The sequence below is a fragment of the Garra rufa genome, chromosome 12 (assembly GCF_049309525.1).
Source record: "Garra rufa chromosome 12, GarRuf1.0, whole genome shotgun sequence".
Taxonomy (NCBI): Eukaryota; Metazoa; Chordata; class Actinopteri; order Cypriniformes; family Cyprinidae; genus Garra; species Garra rufa.
The window spans coordinates 3,406,475-3,428,523 of NC_133372.1; the positions used below are offsets into that span (position 1 = coordinate 3,406,475).

At 36.1% G+C, this 22,049-nt stretch overlaps 1 protein-coding gene across 1 annotated transcript; it reads right to left on the minus strand.

Annotated features, from left to right (window-relative positions):
• Nucleotides 1-8,617: 8,617 nt before the first annotated feature.
• Nucleotides 8,618-20,959, minus strand: LOC141346807 (protein-glutamine gamma-glutamyltransferase 5-like). Its single transcript, XM_073851766.1, has 12 exons — nucleotides 20,953-20,959; nucleotides 17,963-18,142; nucleotides 17,010-17,255; nucleotides 15,215-15,333; nucleotides 15,002-15,130; nucleotides 14,742-14,919; nucleotides 14,512-14,631; nucleotides 12,714-12,770; nucleotides 12,426-12,632; nucleotides 10,954-11,117; nucleotides 10,444-10,580; nucleotides 8,618-9,166 (listed from the first exon to the last, which is right to left on the minus strand). The coding sequence occupies exons 1-12, from the start codon at nucleotides 20,957-20,959 to the stop codon at nucleotides 9,016-9,018; spliced, it is 1,695 nt and encodes a 564-aa protein (XP_073707867.1). The 3' UTR covers nucleotides 8,618-9,015.
• Between the last annotated feature and the right edge of the window lie 1,090 nt (nucleotides 20,960-22,049).

The following is a 22,049-nucleotide window of genomic DNA, read 5'->3' on the forward strand; positions in this document are numbered from 1 at the left end:
ATTTCAAATGTGATTCAATGTTATTTTAAACAGAGAAAATGAACAAATAAGTGTTCCAATTGTGCTAAAATACACAATGTAACAACAGGACTATACGTTCTAAGTTTTGTACAACTTTCCAGAAGAATCAGGCAGAATCAAGTCACTGATGCTCAAGAGACTGAAGTAGATTGTAACAGCCTTGCTAAGCACTTCCAATAGTCTACAACAACATTGTTACTATTTTTTTTAAGATGAGAGCACCTAATGCTAAAGAAAACAAAGGAGTGTTGACCTGATCTCACCGATACTGTTTAGTTTTGAGAAGAGGATAATTTAGGGAGGCTTTCCAGCTTTACGTCGGTAAGGGACTATTGATTAGAGATTTCAGGGGAATTATTTAGGGATTACAATTCAGTGAAACTATGCATTTACACATTACTTAAGTATTAGTTCAAGTTTTAGAATCTTTCTTTTACTCAAGTGCTTATGCATCTTATTTTTTAACACCAAAGTAAGCTGTTTTCTGTGAATGTGCAAGCAGTTTGCAATATCAAGCAGCAAAACAAGCTGTTGTGTTGTGTTTTTATGACTAAAATGTACTTTTTATGACTTAAAGGATTACTTCACTTTCAGAATTAACATTTCCTGATAATTCACGTCCATGTCATCCAAGTTTCAATGCTGCTTTAAAGCTAAATGAACACAGCCAAGGAATAAGGGTCTTATCTTGCGAAATTATCTGTTATTTTCTTTAAACAAAATGTATATTTATAATTCAACCAGAAATTCTTGTCTTGTCTAGTTCTATGATGCACATGCACACTCCGGTTCAGTGTTGAAAAACTCCCATCTACGGTGTACATTTTAGGACATCCTCAGACCACAGCTATACAATGAAAATGATGTCAAGTGTCAGGTCTCGTACAATTAGACATCAGACGAAACTGACTCAGATTAAAAGGCATCAGATAAAAAGACACCTGGCGAATCAGACTCGGGTGGAGTGTGAGGTTCACGCACATGGTTCAGAACAAGTAAAGTGGTGTGGAATGTAATTTATTCTGGACTTATCACTATGCTGAACAATTCTGGGAAAATGTTGGTTTATTTATTAATAATAATATCCAGCAAGATGTATCCTTTACTTTCAAAGGCATTATTTTAGGACACTGTGATTCCGACTTGGTTTAAACATTTTTTTTTCTTTGTAAATTTTATGTTCACAAATTTGTTGGTTAATTTACCAACGACAAACTGGAGTTTCTTTTCTTTCTTTTTTTTAAGAATTAAAAAAAAATCTAAACACTGTTTTATTGCCAGAAAATAAGAAAGCAAGAAGAACTGTTTCATTGTTTCATTAAATGGTATATAGAGGAGAAAATGCATTTCACGAGTATTGTGTGTAAAGGTTATATGTTGCCAAATAGTACCAAAGTTACCCTTACGAAAAATAACCATGGTTTAACTACAAATAAAACTGTGCCCGTCCTGAGTCCGTTTAACCTGATGTCTTTTTGTCTGATGACCTTTAATCTGAGTCCGTTTTGTCCAGTGTCTAATTTTACAAGACCTGACACCTGATGTTGTTTTTTCCTGAGGCCTGAAGCCTTTCCGTGAAGCCAATATCGTTTTGTCCTGTGACTGAAGCCTTTTAGTCTGAGGAATGATGCCTTGTCATTGTATGACTGAGGTCTGAGGATGTCCTAAAACGTACCCATCTAAATTTCTCCTCCAACTTCAAAATCATCCTACATAGCTGTTTTGCACATTCACTTTGTTAACACTGGGTCAGTACTTCTGCTGCAATGTAGGGTGATTTTAAATTTGGAGGTGAAAATAAGATGGGAGTTTTTCAACATACCCTAACTGTATTGAACCAGCATAACTAATTTCAACACAATCAGATTTTTATTTATTTATTTGTTTTTTGCAAATCAGCAGCAAATCGGAATGATTTCTGAAGGACCAATTGAAAAACACTGTAAAAACAGTCCAAATTTTGCATTACATTACAAGTGTTCTAGATCAGAGCAGACCATTGTGTCATATGGACTGATAATATGGTAGGTATTTAACAGAATGGTATTAATAGAATGTCAAAATTATGAAAAAGACATAATTATAACATAAAAGTCATAATGACAAAAAGTCAAAATTATGAGATACTAATTCATAACTATAAGTCACAATAATGAGATACTGTCATAATTTATTACATTTTAAATAATTTATTACCGTTTAAATTATGACAGTCAAAATTATTACGAACTAAGTCATACTTTTTTTTTAAATTGTAATAATGAGATAAAAGTCAAAATTGTGAGATACTAAGTCACAATTAAGAGAAGTTCAAATGAGTACAAGTTTAAATTATGACAAAATTCATAGTTATGAAAACATATATTAATATAAAAATAGTTGACAAAAGTCAAAATTAGGAGATACTGTAATAATTTATTACCTGTCCAAATTTTTTTTAAATAGTTAAGTTTACATTATGACAAAGTTGAAATTATTACAAAGTCATTTACGTCTAAATTTATTACAAAATAATTTATTTATAAGTCAAAATTATGACATGATATACTACAAAGTCACAATTATGAGAAGTTAAATAAGATTACAAGTTTAAATCATAACAAAAAGAATAGTAATTTAATAGTAATAGTTATTTAAATAATTGACTAAATTATAAAAAAAGTAAAATGTACATTTTAAAATGGAATTATGAAAATAAAAAGTTTAAATTGATTAAAAAATTACCAAGTCATAATCATTAGATAAACTGAAATTATGACAAAAATTTTAAATATGAGAAACAGACATTATGACAAAAAGTCAAAATTATGAGACACTAAGTAATTATTGTCACGGTGCATCGGTGGGAAGCGAGGAGACAAGGAGCTATACTTCAAAAATAAACTGACTTGGATAAATAAACTGAAGCAGGCAGTTCAGGGAGCCCTGGCAGAGTGAAGAGCTCAGGGGGGTATGGTGAAGCAGGCAATTCAAGGGGCCATAGTGGGACAGGCAGTTCAGGGAGCCCTGGCAGAGTGGGGAGCTCAGGGAGGCATGGCGAAGCAGGCAGCTCAGGGGGCCATGGTGGGACAGGCAGTTGTAACAGCCAGAGTACAGCAGAGCATTACCAGTTGACACCACACGGTGGCGCCCCCTTTTTATTTTGTCACTGCGTAACACCTTTAGTAATGTGGACGCTGGTGAAAGCTACAGACCACGAACGTTCTGTCCGGTTATTATTTTACCGAAGGTAATAGTTATGCCGTGAGACCTGGCTTGTATGGTCTGCATCTGAGAATAAATGTGCAATGTGAAAATCCCTCCACTTTGTCTCCTGCCTCGCTATTTTATTTCATTACCGGAGTTGTACTAAATGCTTCGTGGCTTGGCTTCCCTCCATCTTCACGTTACACAGTTCAGGGAGCCCTAGCGGAGCAGGAGCTCAGGGGGGCATGGCGAAGTAGGCAGCTCTGGGGGCCATGGTGGGACAGGCAGTTCAGGGGGGTATGGCGAAGCAGGCAATTCAATGGGCCATAGTGGGACAGGCAGTTCAGGAATCCCTGGCGAATCGGGGAGCTCAGGGGGGCATGGTGAAGCAGGCAGCTCAGGGGGCCATGGTTGGACAGGCAGTTTAGGGAGCCCTGGCAGAGCGGGGAGCTCAGGGGACCATGTTGGGACAGGCAGTACAGGGAGCCCTGGCAGAGCAGGGAGCTCAGGGTGGCATGGCGAAGCAGGCAGCTCAGGGGGCCATGGTGGGACAGGCAGTTCAGGGAACCCTAGCAGAGTGGGGAGCTCAGGGGGGCATTGCGAAGCAGGCAGCTCAGGGGGCCATGGTGGGACAGGCAGTTCAGGGAACCCTAGCAGAGTGGGGAGCTCAGGGGGGCATTGCGAAGCAGGCAGCTCAGGGGGCCATGGTGGGACAGGCAGTTCAGGGAACCCTAGCAGAGTGGGGAGCTCAGGGGGGCATTGCGAAGCAGGCAGCTCAGAGGGCCATGGTGGAGCCCGCTGATCCGCCATGACTACCCGAGGTGCCCGCTCCGCCATGGCCCCCTGAACTGCCAGGGCTCCCTGAACAACTGAGAGTGCAGCGGCCAGCAGGATGGCAAGCGCAGGGCCAGCGAGCTTGAGAGTACAGCGGTCGGCGGACTTGACTGTGGAGCAGCCAGCAGGCTCCACAGCTAAACTGACTTTAATAAACAACCAAAAGAAATACATAATAACACAGGGGATAACAATAGACACCAGACAAAGAACCTCAGAACAAAACACTCCTTAAGTGCACAACTCATGAGCTAAATTAGACTAATGACAAGGAACACCTTGAGTCAAATTAACACCAATAGAAACAGAAACGGGAAGAACCAAATATGGGCATGGAAATACACAAGGGAAAACTGAGGGAAAAAAACACATGGAACAAAACTAAACACACACGTCTGACAATTATGAGATAAAAAGTCAAAATTATTATGCAAACATTCGAAAATATGAGTTCAGAATCAATAAGTATGATTAAGTGTTATTAATTGGGAGAGTTAATTACCATATTAAACTTTTGTCAAGACGTTTCACTATTCAGTAATTTGATGTACGATTTTTCTTGCTTCATCTATAATGCTGGATAGAAATTTATATTGAACACAATGTTTTCTGCAGTTCTGCAGTATCGGTTATAGTAATAGCACAAAAAACATGACAGCACATTACACGAATACCACATAAACATTGTTTGTGGATGTGGGTGTGTGCTATATAACTCTACATGGCAGATTTGGTTATGATGAAATCCTGCCAGTAATAACAAAGCATCACACACACAGCCGCATGAGTTTGGAGGGTGTGAAAAAGATGACGAAATTGTCAGTTTGTAGCAAATGATCTGATGAAGGATTGGACTGAACAAAATGGTGATTAATGGCACAGGACAGGAGTTTCACACAATAACCATACAACCTTCCAATACACTCCTGTTTAGTTTCAATGGTCTCACTGTGAATAATAAGCAGCAGTTTGTCATTTAGTACTGCCTCATGAAATGCAAATGCATACACTTAGGGCCCTATTTTAACTAAAAGCGCATGGTCTAAATCGTACAGCGCATTTTTATATTTATGTACACAATTATAATATTTTACGTTGTAGTCATTTTATTTTTAATATTTGGCATGTTTGTGTGCTGCTACGTGTCCCTGTGTGTGTAATAAGCAGAGTGTATGTGCATTGTGCATCTGTCTTTTGGCACATATTACTAAAACGCTCTTTAAATAACAATAAAATATTGCGACATTGACTTTAGACTTTAGGTTTTAGTTGGTCAATGGCACAGTCTATTTTAGTTGCTTCAAAATAGCAACAATGCGCCTAAACACACCTCATTTCCCATGGGCACAAATGCATTTGCTATTTAAACAACATGCTGCAGGATGTAAAATTATAACTGCATTGGGCTGAAACTAGCAAAAATCACTTGTGTCATGCCTGGCGCCACATTGCACCATCTATATAGGGCCCATACTGTTTTGGAAGGAAGAATGCAAACTGTGGGAATAAATGCGGATGTGCATAAAATTTAGACTTACAGACTAACTCTAATGGATAATGGAGCTATATCTGTTTAATAAATATAATGGTTGCAATAACATTAATTATCTGGTATGTATAATACATTTACTGAAATAGTTAGAATTTGGCTGTATGTGTCTTTCTTGGCTGTATATGTGTCACCATGCATTCTGTTTATCATTATTTACAGGCCTCCAAAATACTCTCCAACCTTTGTTCACAGAACTGTTATCTATAATTTCCTCAGAGTTTGACTATTTATTGCAGGGGATTTTAATATTCACATAGATACTGCAGAAATCAAAACTACAAGAAATTATAGCTGTTTTAAACACTTTTGACCTGATTCAGCATGCGCATGGACCTACACACAATTGAGGACACACTCTAGATTTACTCATCAGTAGAGGTCTAAACATTTCATCTATTGTTATTAAGGATGTACTGTAGCACTATCTGATCACTTCTGTATTTTCTTTGATATATTGATCTCTGGTACCATTGAATCTAGATCTCTCTCTGTCAGAAAGAGATCCATCAACAAGAACACTAGTGTGCTATTAATTAAGGCTATATCTTTAACACTAAGCATTTCTGCAGACTCTGTTGTTTTTCTCCTGGATTCCTTTAACTCAAATTAAGAATGTTATTGATGATATTGCTCCTGTGAAAGTCAGTAAGAAGACTGGCAGACAAAAATCACCTTGGAGAGTATGAAAAGACAATCAGAAATAACTGAGCGGATGTGGTGGAAGACGAAACTTGAAAATCACTATAAATGTCTATAAAGACATCTATAAAGACATCTATAAAGACAGCCTTCATGCTTTCAATGTAGAACTAACCACAGATAGACAGACATTCTTCTTACACCTTATAAACAGTAACCTAAAAAACACTCACACTCTTTTTGCTACTTTTGAGAAACTAACAAACAACCCAAGTCTGATTCCCAGTGAAATGCACTCCTATAGCAAATGTAATGACTTTGCTTAATTATTTTTCAAGAAGATCAATAATAATCAAAAGATGATCAACACTTCCTCAAGTTATGCAAATGACAAACAGATTCGACCACAATTTCAAAAAAAAGTTACTGTCTGTTTTTAAGGCAATTGATTGCAAAACTTTGGAAAATATAGTACAGCACCTTAAATTGTCAATCTGCTATATCTTGACACACTACCCACATCTTTTTTCAAAAATGTGTTTAACGTTTTGGAGCACATCTCTTAGAAGTGGTGAATGCTTCACTCCTTTCTTGGACTTTTCAAACTCCCTGAAAACTGCAATCTTGATAACACCACAATTAACAAGGATAGAACAATAGCAGGCTTCCTTGGGGCAGCCGTGGCCTAATGGTTAGAGAGTCAGACTTGTAACCCAAAGGTTGCAGGTTCGAGTCTCAGGTCCGGCAGGGATTGTAGGTGGGGGAGTGAATTACCAGTCTTGAGCAAGGCACCGTACCAACTGCTCCCCAGGCGTTGCAGCAATGTGGAGTGTGTGTGTTCACTACTGTGTGTGTGCACTTGGATGGGTTAAATACAGAGCACAAATTCCTAGTATGGGTCACCATACTTGGCCTCACTCCACCTCCTTTCCTTTCCTTTTATAGGCAAGAATATTGAAAAGGTAGTGTTAGAATAAACTATATTCTGTAATTGCCGAGATTTGGATATCTGGACCATTTTCAATCTGGTTTCTGACTGGCAGTGCTGGGAATAACGACGCTACAAATAAACAGCGTTACTAATGGCGAGACTTTTTTCAGTAACAAGTAATCAAACAAATTACCGTTTCCCCCGTTACAACACCGTTACCGTTACTGACAATAAAATGCGCGTAACTATAACTGAGAACTGAGCAGCATCTCTCTCAGCCATAGGACCTCTTTTTCTCTGGGGTGTGTGTGTGTGTTTGTGTGTGTTCGGGGCTGATTGTTTGCCAATCAGAGGCAGAGTAGTGAGGGAGTTCACACACAAGCACATGCAAAGTCAGTCGCACGGACCAACATTCAGGAGTCACAACGATGGCAAGTCCAACAAGTTCAAAGGTAGCTTTTGCAAGCTAGAAGTATAAGCACTGCTTTTCCCTGGCTGATGTGAAAGGCAAAAATGTTTATGTAACGGGCAACTAATGCCCAGAAAAAAAGAGTCTCTCTGCATTGGTGACAAGTAATTCTATTAAAGCACCTCACATCGTCACATACCGCCACAAAATTAGTGGCTAAGAACGCAGGTGATATTTTATAGTTATATTAAATTAGATTTTTTTTTTAAAGTAACGTAATACTTACTTTGCCTGGTAATTAGTTCCCTTTCGAAGGGACACCATTTCTGGGTTCTACCCAAGACGAGCAGGAAATGATGGATGAGGACGAGGAGGCCGAAGCCGAGTCCTCTCAGCCTTCCTGCCCTGCATACGAAGAGCTGCTGGAGGTTATGGACCGCGTCAAGCCTTGCCGTGGAAGCGAGCTAGAAGGGTGGCGCCGGAATATTGAGACTCCAACGAGTAACAAAGATGAACAACTAAAAATCAAGTAAAGAATCTTGGTGTGATTCTGGAGTCGGACCTTAGTTTCAGTAGTCATGTCAAAGCATTAAGTAAATCAGCATACTATCATCTCAAAAACACTGTTTATGCCTTTATCACCAGCAGGGTGGACTATTGTTATGGTTAAACAGCATTTCTTCTCTCATACAGATGGCCATAAAGTTAAACAACACCATGATTTGTATTTCTATAGCTCATGTTCAGTTTAATCACACTTGTTGTTGTACCAGTGAGTTTGTTACTGTTATTCTCTGATGCTTTCTAGAGGGTTTCAGACTTGCAGAGACCGGAACACAATAAAGCTGTGGCACTTAACTGTTTCCAGCTACTCCTCCATTAGACAGATCAATAAATGTAGCATCTGCTGTCAGAGGAGATCACATCAACACCAAACCCCAGAGAAACACAGAATTGACTACAGTAGAGGAACATTTACACCACACACACAGACACAAATAATTTTCTTACTTAGGATATTTTATTGTTTTACCGTGCAAATATATAAACATTCAAAACAAAGTCAAAATGTCACTAAAAATCTACCCACAAAAGTCCTCAAATTTAAAGCATCACATATGTAGTCTGTGGTCATTTTTAATATTGATGTATTTTGTCAGCCTTTTTCTAAAATACTTGTAACTTGTCCAATACATGTCAGTATTTAAAATATTTGCACTCATTGCTGTGTCTGACCTAACAAGTCTGCCACAAGTCTGCCCTCTGCTGGAGACAGCATGTGAACAGATTGCAAACAAGTATAATGCATATTGAAGCTTGTCCCTAAATAATAGTGAATCAAACAAAAATATTTTTAGAGTGAAATTAAAAAAGTAACTAAAAAGCAATCATTTCTAAATGTGTTTCTATCACTGGTGTAGCACTTTCTTAAGATGTTTGACTCTAAGATCCTTTAACATTGATGGTTGTGAATCCGTGCAGGACAGTAGGAGGATTCGTCAGCACTAGACTAGCAGAAAGCATCTTGGAACCTGCCATCTTGGGAGTGAAATTGACAGGTTTCCTCATGGTTTCTTTTGGCTGGATTGTAACCCTGAAATATAAAGCATGGGACATTTAGAACAAAAACAGGCATGCATTACTTCTATTATTACCAGCACCTTTATTACTGCTGCTCATGTTTAGAGTTAGTGATTTACAAAAAAATGTAAAGTGTACATGTGACCCTGGACCACAAAAACAGTCATAAGAGTCAGTTTACACATTTTCTAAAAGCTTTTCATTGATGTATGGTTGTTAGCATAGGACAATATTTGATCAAAATACAACAATTTGAAAATCTGGAATCTGATGGTGCCAAAAAAATCAAAATAAATGAGAAAATCGCCTTTAAAGTTTCCAAATGAAGTTCTTAGCAATGCATATTACTAATCAAAAATTAAGTTTTCATACATTTACTGTAGGAAATTTACAAAATATCTCAATGGAACATGATCTTTACTTACTATATATTTTTGGCATAAAATAATAATTTTGACCCATACAGTGTATTTTTGGTTACTGCTACAAATATACTAGTGCTCCTTAAGACTGGTTTCATTGTCCAGGGCCACAAATAATGGTGCAAATCTGCAGGTTTAGCACACAAATGAGCAAATATGGGTTTCTGTGATATGCATACGATTGCAGAAGTTCGTCAGAAATGCTGACTATCAAGTGTGTACTGACACTTATTATAGACACTGTAGCAGTGAAACTGATGACAAAGTTAATCATGTCAAAAATCTCTGAAACAACCCCTCCTATTTTACAGATTTAAAACTATATGTACTCAATTGTCTGACACCTGTCAGACTTACTCAATTCGGTATGGGAACTAAATTCATTACGGGATCTATTTTGGATTTATTCATTGCTTTTGATGTCAGTAATGTATAATGTGGATTTATTGTTGTAAAAAACTTGATTCACTGTTTATTTTCTCTGCCTCTATAAAAATATGGTTACTATTGTAAATTCTGAAATGGTTTTGCAGAAGTCAACCTGACAATGGAAAAAATAACTTAGTTTCTACTAAAGTTGCTAATTAAATGGATTAAAAACGGATTAATCGTAAGGGTACTGTGTATCCTTTTTGGATGTTACAATACTTTCTTTTATACAAGCAAAGGATGCAGATACATTTGAAAGCTGATTCTCCTGGAAATTGTAACACTGTGACACTTTCTAAACATTCTGACCAGCCTGACACATTGTATCAACCAATGGTGTGCGTTTGGGGGCGTGGCTATCTGACAAGTCATTTGTGTGAATTAATTTGATAATGCTCAGAAAAGAGCTTTAAAAACTAAAATGACACATTTTACGCACCTCATTTTAACCTTCTCCTCCAAGAGTCCAGAACCAGATATGATCAGTTCTCCACTCACTGCAGTGTCGAACGGGTTCATGAAGGACACCGTGGCAACTTGCGGTGCGTTAATGACAACTGATGACTCATTTTGAACCTGGAAGAAAACACAAATTTATTTAGTTAATTTCTACTTGTGAATTTTATGTTTAATGCATTCTAAAGGTATTCACAATGTACGTTGTAAAGCATTCTATATTTTCATAAATAATTACAACCAAAGTTAAAATGCATTATAGTATTTGAAGATTCCTTCTTACATCTAAAACTGGTTGTTTGTCATGCTTTAATGCGTTGTTTTCTCAAGGTGTAACATTGAAGAGGTAAGTATTATAACAGTGGTCACAATTATTCATGAGCTCAAACAATGCATTATAATGTGCATTACAAGGCATAAATGATGCAAAAACATCTAAAAATGGTTTAATTTAGTCATGAAACAACACCTTGTTGTTTTGGCCACCGAATACCTGTACAGTGAGAGTAGGGCTGCGGATGTTGAACTCTTCTGCTGCCAGCACTCTCTCCTGAGAATTCACATCCTCAATAACCACAGCCAGGTTAACCAGAGCGTCGTCTGCAGTCTCCTCCCGCATGTACTCTTTGAAGGATATCTCATGTTTTGCAGTTACAGCTGGTGGAATACAGTAAACAAGATTCATTTACATGACCTCACAATTCCTAATGAATCAATTCGCCACGTTTTTGCTGTATCACGTGGTCCAGATGGATGTTTTTACTTGCAAGTAGAAGAATTTTGCTATGCATACCGACTGTGTGCAATGTAATACTACTCTGCCTACTATAAAATAAACAGCATACAGTATGCATTCCATCATGAATATTTCACAGTAGTATGCTACAAGATGGTTAAGATGTTAAAGGAATCGAGATACAATTGGTGGCCGGAGTTTAAAGGGAACTGACTGTCTTCACCAAAGTTTAGATGTTTTATTTTTTTCCTTCTCATTTGGATGTCTTACAGATCTGAAACAGCGATGACGTTTTTGTGGGGTTCAGAGCTGGTGGCAGAAATTATGGTTTTCAAGTAGCATGGAATAAAAGAATAAAAAAAGATCAATTTGATATTATATTAAAAAAAATTCTGATTTCATTCTCACAATTCTAATAAGGAAAAACAATTTGTCATTCTCTCTCTTCTCCTCGGCTCAGAATAAGAGTTTATATCCCATACTTCTGGCTTTTTCCCCTCAGAATTGACAAACTCAATATTTTTGAGTTATAAAGTCTGAATGAGAAGATATAAACTTGCATTTGCAAGAAAAAAAGACTTGTGTGATAAAATAAATTAAAGTTATTTAAAAATGTAAATTTTTAGTAATAGGTTTAAATAATACTTCATGCTGCAACTGACGAGTTAATATACGTCCTCTATGAACAGCATATGTGAATATTATGGAGACCTACTGTTTAAATCAAATGTATGTTTTAAAAGTAGAGGAATCATAGCAGTTTTTTATCCATAGCATGTCTGTTTAAACATCTGCGTTTAGCTTCAAATTGAGTCTTTGATGACAGTATTCTTTAAAAATTATTTGCATTCCGATTTTGACATATTTTTTTTCTCTCATTCCATGGATTTTATCTGTTTACCTCCACTTGTTACCAGTGTTTTTCTGCAGCCACTATGCGTGCACAGCTGTAATTGATGTAACTGTCACGTCTACTCTGAACTGGTCTATATCATATCTGCCAAAAGCAACATTTGTCAGCGTACAATAGATGTTAGATTTATATCCATTCATCTAAACCAAATCAGCAGTTTATCATTGATGTTTTGTTACCTTATATGGCAAATGGTCCACCCCTACAGCCGAATGAATCGTGTAAAACACTTGCATCTGTGATTTTATTAATTTTTGTTTGTTATGAGTACATTTTATACTCATTCTAATGAATTTTTGCATGTCGCAGGACTTACTTTCATTCGGGCCAATCTTTATGTCCTCATGAGCCTCCCAGAAGGTTTCAGTTGGATTGCTGTTGTACACCTTGTTCTGAGCGTTTACATGTTTCTTCAGCTGTTTTGGAGCAGCTTCATTGTTAACGATTGTGATGCTGAAAGAAATGTTTTCTCCAAGTACAGGGGGTTTCAGAAGCTTGAGAGAAACTGCAACGCCCTTAGAAGCTACAAAAAAATACATGTTGGATTATGTCATATTACTCAAACAAAGAGCAGTGTTAAGTAAAAACAAATGCTAGAACTTACCTTCCCTTGCCACAGCAGAACCTCCCCCTGCTCCTGCCCCTGCCCCACCAGCAAAACCTAAAAAAAAACAAAAAAACATCTTTATTCATAAAACTCATAAACAAAATATTTACATAAAAATATTGTTCAAGTGTTCAAGAAACCTTTAAAAAATGTTTTGTTTTTTTTTTCTTTAAAGTTTATTTGTAGCAAAACAGAGATTACTGGAGTATGTTTTACAAGATACTATTTCATTATTACTACCTGTACATTTCACCTTTAATTCAATGTGTTAATTGCCTGTGTCTGTGTAATGTTACACCAAAAACCTTTATTTTTTATATTTGGTGATGCTGAAATGAATTCAAATGAATTGCACTTCAGCTTTAAACATTAGAAAGCTAGAATGACTTACCAGACCCAGAACCATCTGATGCGGAAGATGACATTTCAGCAAAATGTAAAAGAAGATTTTTGTAAGAAATTAACAGTTTTTCAATAGTATAAATTTTGTCTTTTTTATCACTTTTTCTCTTACCCTCTTCAGTTCTGTATACAGCTTTAAACATTAGAAAGCTAGAATGACTTACCACTAACAGCTGGTTCACGATATGGTCTTCCAGCTAAATGTGAAAGAATGAGATTTTTGAAACTAACAGTATTTAAACAGTACATTTTTGTCTTTTTTAATCTCTCCTTTTTTTACCCTCCTCAGATTTGCATACAGCTTTAAACATTAGAAAGCTAGAATGACTTACCACTAACAGCTGGTTTATGAGATGGTCTTCCAGCTAAATGTGAAAGAATGAGATTTTTGAAACTAACAGTATTTAAACAGTACATTTTTGTCTTTTTTAATCTCTCCTTTTTTTACCCTCCTCAGATTTGCATACAGCTTTAAACATTAGAAAGCTAGAATGACTTACCACTAACAGCTGGTTCACGATATGGTGTTTCATCTAAATGTGAAAGAAAGAGATTTTTGTATGAAACTAACAGTATTTTAACAGTACGTTTTTGTCTTTTTATCACTCTTTCTCTTACCCCTCTCATTTTTATATTCTGATGTGACATCCTGCTGACTCGTGGATCCTGGACTTTTGGTGAGGATCAGGGCTCCAACTCTGCGTTTATCAACGCTGGTTGATAATACCGTCCTATTTCTGACGATCTTTGTATGCACATCCGCATTCACTTCTGCATAAACGAACGGCACATCGTATTGCGCCTCCACCTTTTGCTGATAAACAGCTTTAACACTAGCAGGACCACAGCGGAAAAATCCTGTGACAGAATATTGATGTTTAAGTATGATTATCATCAAAATCCCAGCTCAAAAAAAACACAACTAAACTGGCCCACCAGACCAGTACTAACCAGCATAAACAAGCCTCTACGAAACTGATCTTTTTAGCAAGATTTTTACATGCATTATCCTTGGGAAAATCAATGACTGACCTCCACTCCTCTCTTGTGGTGTGGCATCGAGAACCTGCCATCCGTCATAACCTTGACCCAGATCAGGCCTCTTCATCCAACTCTCCACCCACACATGGAAGTTCCTGAAAAAGGCCAAACACTTTCAACTCAGTTTAAAAAGGCTGAAACAATGAATTATTGCCATTTCACTGCAATCATTCAGTTTTTTTTTTTTTTTATAGTTTAGCCTAAAGAGTGGAGATGCTTTTACTCAAGCATAGATAAAACATCCTATGGATTTTTTTGAAGAAGAAACATTTGAACATTAATGTATGTTTTAGCACTATAACTACAGAGGCTTTTTAGCTGTTTAATGTAACTCACCAGATGCTATCGCCACTGATGGACAGCTTTTTCCCATTCTCATCATAATATTCCTCAATCACCATATTTCCGTCTGTGTCGTGAGCGGAGTTGAAGTTGGTGATAATTCGAGTCGGAATGCCAAGGGCTCTCATTACTTTCACACAAACAAACACATTAGATATTCATCATCAGCAGCACCAATTAAATGACCAATGACCCATTAAAGGAGTATTTCACCCAAAAATTAAACTACACTTGTCTCACCTGTACACATGACAGCAGCAAACACCCAGCACTGTCCATATTTCACAGATCTAAATTGTGTTTCTGCCCACTTCTTGAGAATATCTCCGCTGCCGGACCACGTTGAGGGGTTGACGCCATCGCTGTAGTTACCTGACCATCTTCCAATTAACACCCCTTTATCATCATTAGAATTCACCTGTTTAGAAAGACACAGAGACTGTATTAATACATACAGAGAGAGAAAGAGTGAAGAGGAGAGAATGAGAGCAGATCCTCACCATCGCTGAAATCACACGGCCGATGTACACCGGATCGCTGCGGTTCTGCAGATCTTTTCTCAAGTCTGCTCGATTTTGAGGACTCAGCTGCAGCAATTTCATACAGATGTCCAGTATCCCTTTTTCATACTGAAAACACATTAATGCATGATGGGAATTAATATGAAGCCGTTGTTCAGTGCTGTGCTGTCAGTCAATGGTCAAACATCTCACCTGATCTAATGACCAGGGTTTTGCGCTGTAGTTTCCAGAGCTACCTCTAAACAGCACACCAATATCACTCGTGACATACTCAGTCCTCAGATCCTCTGACTCCAGGAACACTGAATCAGCTGCAGAAAAACACAACCGTTTATTTTATAGGCAATCTGTGTGTAATGACAAAAATTGAAAGCAGTAAGTGACAAGAGGCTATGCATTACTGTGATTTTAGAGGTGTATAAAAGGGCAGTAAAAGCAACACAATGAAAGACACTCACTATTTTTTAAAGCTTTTATCGAACGAGGATGCATTAAACTGATCAAATGTGACAGTTAAGGTATGTATGATGTTGCAAAAGTTCTATTTCAAATAATTACTTCTCTTTTGAACTTTCTTTTCATCAAGGAATCCTGATTTCCACAATAATATGAAGCAGCAGTTGATAATAATTGAGCAGCATATCAGCATTTTAGAATGATTTCTGAAGGATCTTGTGACACTGAAAACTCAGCTTTGATCACAGCAATCAATTACATTTCAACATGTACTCACATAGAAAACAGCTATTTTAAGGGTGCCATAGAATGCATTGATACAATATTTTAAATTGTTCTCTGATATCTACATAGAAGGTATATGGCTTAGGTAAGAAACAGTTTTACTAGTCCATTTACAACCATAGTATTTGTCCCTAGAATGAAATGGTCTGTTATTACCTTATTTGGAAGGTTCATGAATAATAATGATGAGCTCTGCTCTGATTGGCTGTTTCACAGAGCGGCCCATTTCAGTAATTCACTAAGGTAACACATGGATAAAATATATATATTTAATTACGGAGCTTGAGCTGCTATTAAAATGCGGGGCATTGAAACTGCCATTTTGAATGCAGGATAACTTTTTCTTTCACTTTTGAAATTTGCTATTGCATGTTATTTGTGTAACGTTATACTACAGCGGCAGTACTTACCACATTTGGCATTAGATGCTGTCAGCGGTGATCAGGATCTGCAAATCATTCGCCACCGTCCGCGCAGTCATCTATTCTTACTCTGTTTATGTGGTAAGTGAAATCTTATGTACTGCAATGTAACAGGCTAACAGGAAGCTAACCATGTCCCTTTAGTGGTTTGTGTTATTTTATTAGAATGCCTTATTTGTTTTCCGTGCCTTTCTGAGTTCAGACACCAATCTATGCCTGCACTTAACATCTCCTGCACAACCTGGAACATAACATTTATTCCTGTGATCTGCCATTTTCACTATTGTCCTTGCTTTGTTTTTTCACAATAGCCTACTTGCAGAACTTCTGATGATTGGGCGATGCAAATGTTAGGGGCGTAACTATTAACGATCCTGAGACAGTAACGTCATAGTCCGTGTTATATTGGAGTTGGCCCCTTTTTAAGTGGTCTTTTGCAAACACCAGATATATATAAGGATGAAACGATGGTGTTTAAGACTCACGGTATGTCATGTCCATGTACAGAACTGTTATTATTCAACTATGCCAAGGTAAATACAGTTTTCCATTCTATGGCACCTTTAAATTGTAATAATATATTTTATGGAATTTTTAATTAACTAAATGCAGCCTGCCCTTGATGAGTAGCTTTCTTTCAAAACCATTATATTGTCAACCCCAAGTGTACAGGTATTATGCTCAAAAAAATAAGTGGTGCTTCTTCATTTACGTTTCTAAGCGATCAGACTTGATGTAGAGTGATTTGGACTAGTAAATAACTAGCAATCACATTGCAACTTGCAGAAAATTACTCCAGTTTTGCATGGAGTCACAGCACTCACCTTGGCACCATGGGTTGCAGAGGAGGGTGATCTGGCCGACCGAGTGTGTTCTTTCTACACTCAGGCGGGGCTTGACTCTTAGCTTGAGCGTGTAAACGCCGATAGAAGCAGACGCAGGGCTGGACAGTGATACTGATAGAGTACGGGCGGCAGTCGGGCCTGGGACGCTTCTCTCCAGAACAGCAGTCCATTGAGTCAGAGAGGGCTGTGCAAGCCTGGAGACCGGGACATCCACAGACAGCGGACCTGCAGAGAGGAAAGAGAGGAAAATAACACAAAAATAAGGCTCTGGACATAAAATACTATTCATTTTCTCCAAAAGGGACCGATTTTATAGGTCACTTTTAATGTATTTAGTTTATACCAGGATTTTTATTAGTTAGACTAGTAAAGTAATCATAAAAAAATCTTGTTAGTTGTTAACTGAAATAAAATAAAATACAAAAAATGTAAGCATATTTCAGTTAGATGCTAAGGCAGCATTTATAACTCTTTTTGAGAGTATACACTAAAACTAAAACATAAAAACATAATAAAAATGACAAAAACATAAAATGACTCAAATTTAATTGAAACAGAAAATAGTTTAAAATTATGATAGTAAAAATTATGATAGTATATCAATGATACTAAAATAACATGCAAACTACTTTTATAACTGCATATATTGGAATAAACTTAAATTATATTGTTTGTTTCATGTTTGACTTTTTCATAGTCGTGATCATTTTTAGTTTAAGTATTGCAAATAATCACATCAGCTACAATGCTGCATGGAAAGATTCGTTAAAGTATTGCAAATAATTGCATTGGTTACAATGCTTTTCCTGTTGTGAAATAGTGCAGTGAATCCTCCTGAGTCATTTCATCATAATAGAGGGAGAGTGATAAGAGGTGAAGTAGGAAGTAGCATTTTTAATTCACACACCCATCACACAAACACACAAACATACCTAAAACAATTTGGAAGATCATTTTTTCCTTTAGTGGATCGAATGCTCGTCCGTCATAGTTGATAGTCACTGTGAAGGCCTGTCCTCTCCGCAGAACCACAGTGGTGGAACTCAGACCTTCGGTCTTGTGGAGGGTCTGGTTTTGCACCTTTTGAAGGTTGATAGTACGAATCCTGAATGCTGTAAAAATGAGCAAATTTGATGTTATTTCTCATTATTTGAATAGATAAAATATATAAATATATTTGTAATTATTTAAATAAAAATATCATTACTTTAATAGAATTTAGTGCAAACTATTTTCTAAACCAGGGCTGGCCCGTGGCATAGGCAGTATAGGCAAATGCTAAGGGCGCCGTACATCCAGGGGGCGCCAGAAAAAAAGTGTAACTTCCCCTATTCCAGTGAGTAGGGGGTCCCCATATAGATTCCAGTTGGTATTATGACTTCAGAAAAGAATAAGCCCACATTAATTTAACTACATAGCAAAGCCTACTGAGTAGTAGTAGTAGTAGTAATATAGCCTTCTTGCCTAAGACGCCCCCCTCTTCCGAATAATCAGACTTTACTTGCTACAAGGTGGTCGTTTTTTTGATAGGCTATTGTAAAGTAGAGGGCTCCTGCAGGTCCTTAAAAACTCCTCAATTTAGTTGTATCAAATTTAAGGCCATAAAAAGTTTTAAATATGTTAAATAGCATAAGAAATGTCAAGTTTTAGAAATTATAATTTAGGAGGTCTTACATTTGGGGACGGAAAGACAGGAATTGCGATAGGGCTGGATTAAACTTCAAAAGGCAATGATGTCATTGAATAAATATGCACCTGCAGGTTTCAAAGTCACAACGCGGCACTTATGTCTTTATATGTATGTATCTGAAGGGAACCGACTGTCCTCAGAAACGTATCGTTGGCATTTTCATTTCATGCCTGATAAAACTGCATTAATGCTGCTTTGTGTACAGCCGTTACTAGGGAAACCGTGGTATTTCAGCGCCCCCTCTTGACAGAGAATGATTTTTTATTTCCACATTTTTTCAGCTGTTTATGGTCAAATGATTGCAATTATCGACTTATGTTTTTATGCAGCAAACACATAGTTGTAAATGTGAAAGAGGTAAATGTGCCTTCTAAAAATCTAAACAATTAAGACAGTAATATTTATGTTTTAAATAAATATAATACTCGATTTATCCCTTTTAATGGTATAAAGGCTGAAATGCCATTGTATAAGATATTTTGTTTTTGTGTGAACCTCTATCTGAATTATAAATCATGCCATTTTATTGCTGAATGTTCTACCGTTCATTGTCCAGTCCTACTGATACTGGTCATTTGACTTGTGCAGCTCTTAAAAAGGGTCACAAATTGCCTTAAATTGATATTTAAAAATTCTGCAGATACACTAAATAGTGAAATAAAATTCCTTCCTTGATATTTGTTTATATTTGTGTATTGAACATATTTTTGATTGACATTTAGACTCCTGATCTGATTTTCTATACTTTTTTTTTTTTTAAGGTCTTTTTTTATTTGGGCTAGTTAAATTAATTTTCGGGCAACCAAAATCTGAATAGCACCTGCCTGAAGGGCTACCAGAGATTTTGAAATTTTGCGAGCCCTGAAATCCTTGCATTTTTTTGTGCCTACTTGTTTTTTTAATATCTTATTTTGCACAGTGCCGTATTTATATTGTATTTATAAGTTAATGTCTCTTGTTTACATTTTTTATTTAGGGAGTATTTAAATCTAATACTTTATGTAAGCTATTTATATTGTATTCCATATGTTCAGTTTAATTATTTCTAAGTATTTTGAATGTGCAATTGCTTTATTTAAATAAAAGAATGTCCAAGACAAAGCTATTAAGTTTCTTATGAGTATATGTACACTAGCAGTGGAATTTACTGCGATGCAATGGGGAGCCACCTGAAATCTTGCCTAGGGCGCCAAATTGGATAAGACCGGGCCTGTTCTAAACTATCTGTAAAGCTGGTTGGTAAGCAAAAAAAGCAAAATAATTGTACCACTAGAAATATTTAAGTGTTTAAAATAGTAGTTAATGAATAGTTAATTATTAACTATTATAATTAATCTTCTTAAAATAATCTGAAATCAAAAAAAAGGTAACATTTTCTATGAAGCCCCTATTTCTAATGCATTTTAAAAGTATTTCTAAGGCATTATAATGAATGTATATTGCATTTTAAAAAACCTTGTAAAATGTTATATCAACTCATGAATAATCACAACAATTATAAAACATTAAAAGTTATAATACTTAAAAGTTTTACATTATATTACGTTTTATTTTGATGGTCCCCTTAGTCTATTGACTATAAGCAACTTAGCAACTACAGGTCAACTAACAGAGTATTAGACTTAGGTTAAGGTTAGGGTAGGTAGAAGGTTCATACACTTGCAAAGTTACTTATCAGTTTGTCTTTTGAGGAACCATCAAAATACAGTGTTAGTGTATATTTAGCATACTACTACTAATAATTACTGCTAGCTGGCATGCAGTTGCAGAGTTACTTATGAAAAGCTGTCTTATACCTGATCTTATGGCTCTTTGAGAAATATTATTAGTATTATTATTACTTATAAATTAAGTGACTTATTGTATATAACTTATATTATTACTTATACTTAAGTCTCTGTATGCTTTAAGTAAAGTGACATGAGTGACATGGCAAGATATGAGACTAATAATACATTATAACTATGAGGACATAATACTCTTAAAAGCTATTATAATACATTAAAACTGTTTTTATGAATATTCATGAGATGATACAACATATTGTAAGGTTTTTTATAATGCATTATGCATTCATTACAATAACTTAAGAATACTAATAATATACTAATAATAATAATATATTATACGGGCTTCATAAAAAGTGTTACACAAAAAAAGATTAGACGCAACAGAAAAGATTAATGCAATAAGTTCTTTCTAAAGCCATAAATAGCTGTAAAAATTGCTTACCGTCCATGATATGCAGCTTGATTGTGGGTTTTAGTGTTTGATTCAGATTCTTCATTTACTGTGCTTTTATACAGCATCCTCCTGCTCCTCCTGTTCCTCTAAAGTTGCTAGACCACATTCACGTGAAGTTATACAAATTTTACTATCAATAGAACCAACACCTCAAACAATTACTTAATTGGAAATGCATGAGTGATGTCTGTTTTTTTTTTTTAGCGGGTGGATACAGTGCAGCACACAATGAGTAATATGCATATATATCTAGACAGACATCCGCGTTCAGTTTGCATATTTAATTGTTTAAACAAAATCAAGCAACATGATGCTTTCTCTGTAATAGTGAACAATGTGGGAAGTGATGTGACCAGTGTTGGGGGTAACGCATTACAAGTAACGCACGTTACGTCATCAGATTACTTTTTTCCCAAGTAAGTGGTAAAGTAACGCATTACTTTTTAAGTTACAATAGTTACTTTTTCAAATATGTAAAGCCAGTTACTGTTTTCCCCAGTTATCAAAATAAAACTAACAATTGTTTTTTGTTTTTTGTTTTTTTATTGCTGAAGAGTGTTGAACTTTCTTCTTCTGTGGTCTACTGTACAGACATGAATTTATATTTCCTTCAGCCCGAGGCTTTTGGTGTAAAAGAGCTTTTATATTTGCCGAAAATAGAACTTTTTACATTAAAAACAAACAAGCAAAAACCCAGATTACAAAGTAATGCAAAAAACTTTTTAGAATGTAACTCAATACTGTAATGCATTACTTTTAAAAGTAACTTTCCCTAACACTGGATGTGACCATCAGTTATAGCACCAGCAATTAAACAATCACAAATAATATTATTAGTCAAAATTAGGGGCATTACTATAAAACAAGACCTCCACCTTCATAAAGTCACACATAGTTTCCAGATACGCAAATCTGTGCTCAAACTAATTTGCTATAAACAGACAATGAAATCTGGCAATGCTAGAATTTCAATGATACTAAAATAGCATGCAAAGCATATATTAGAATAAACTTAATTTTTTTTAACTTTTTTCTCATTTTTTACTTTTTCATAGTCATCATCATTTTTAGTTAAAGTATTGCAA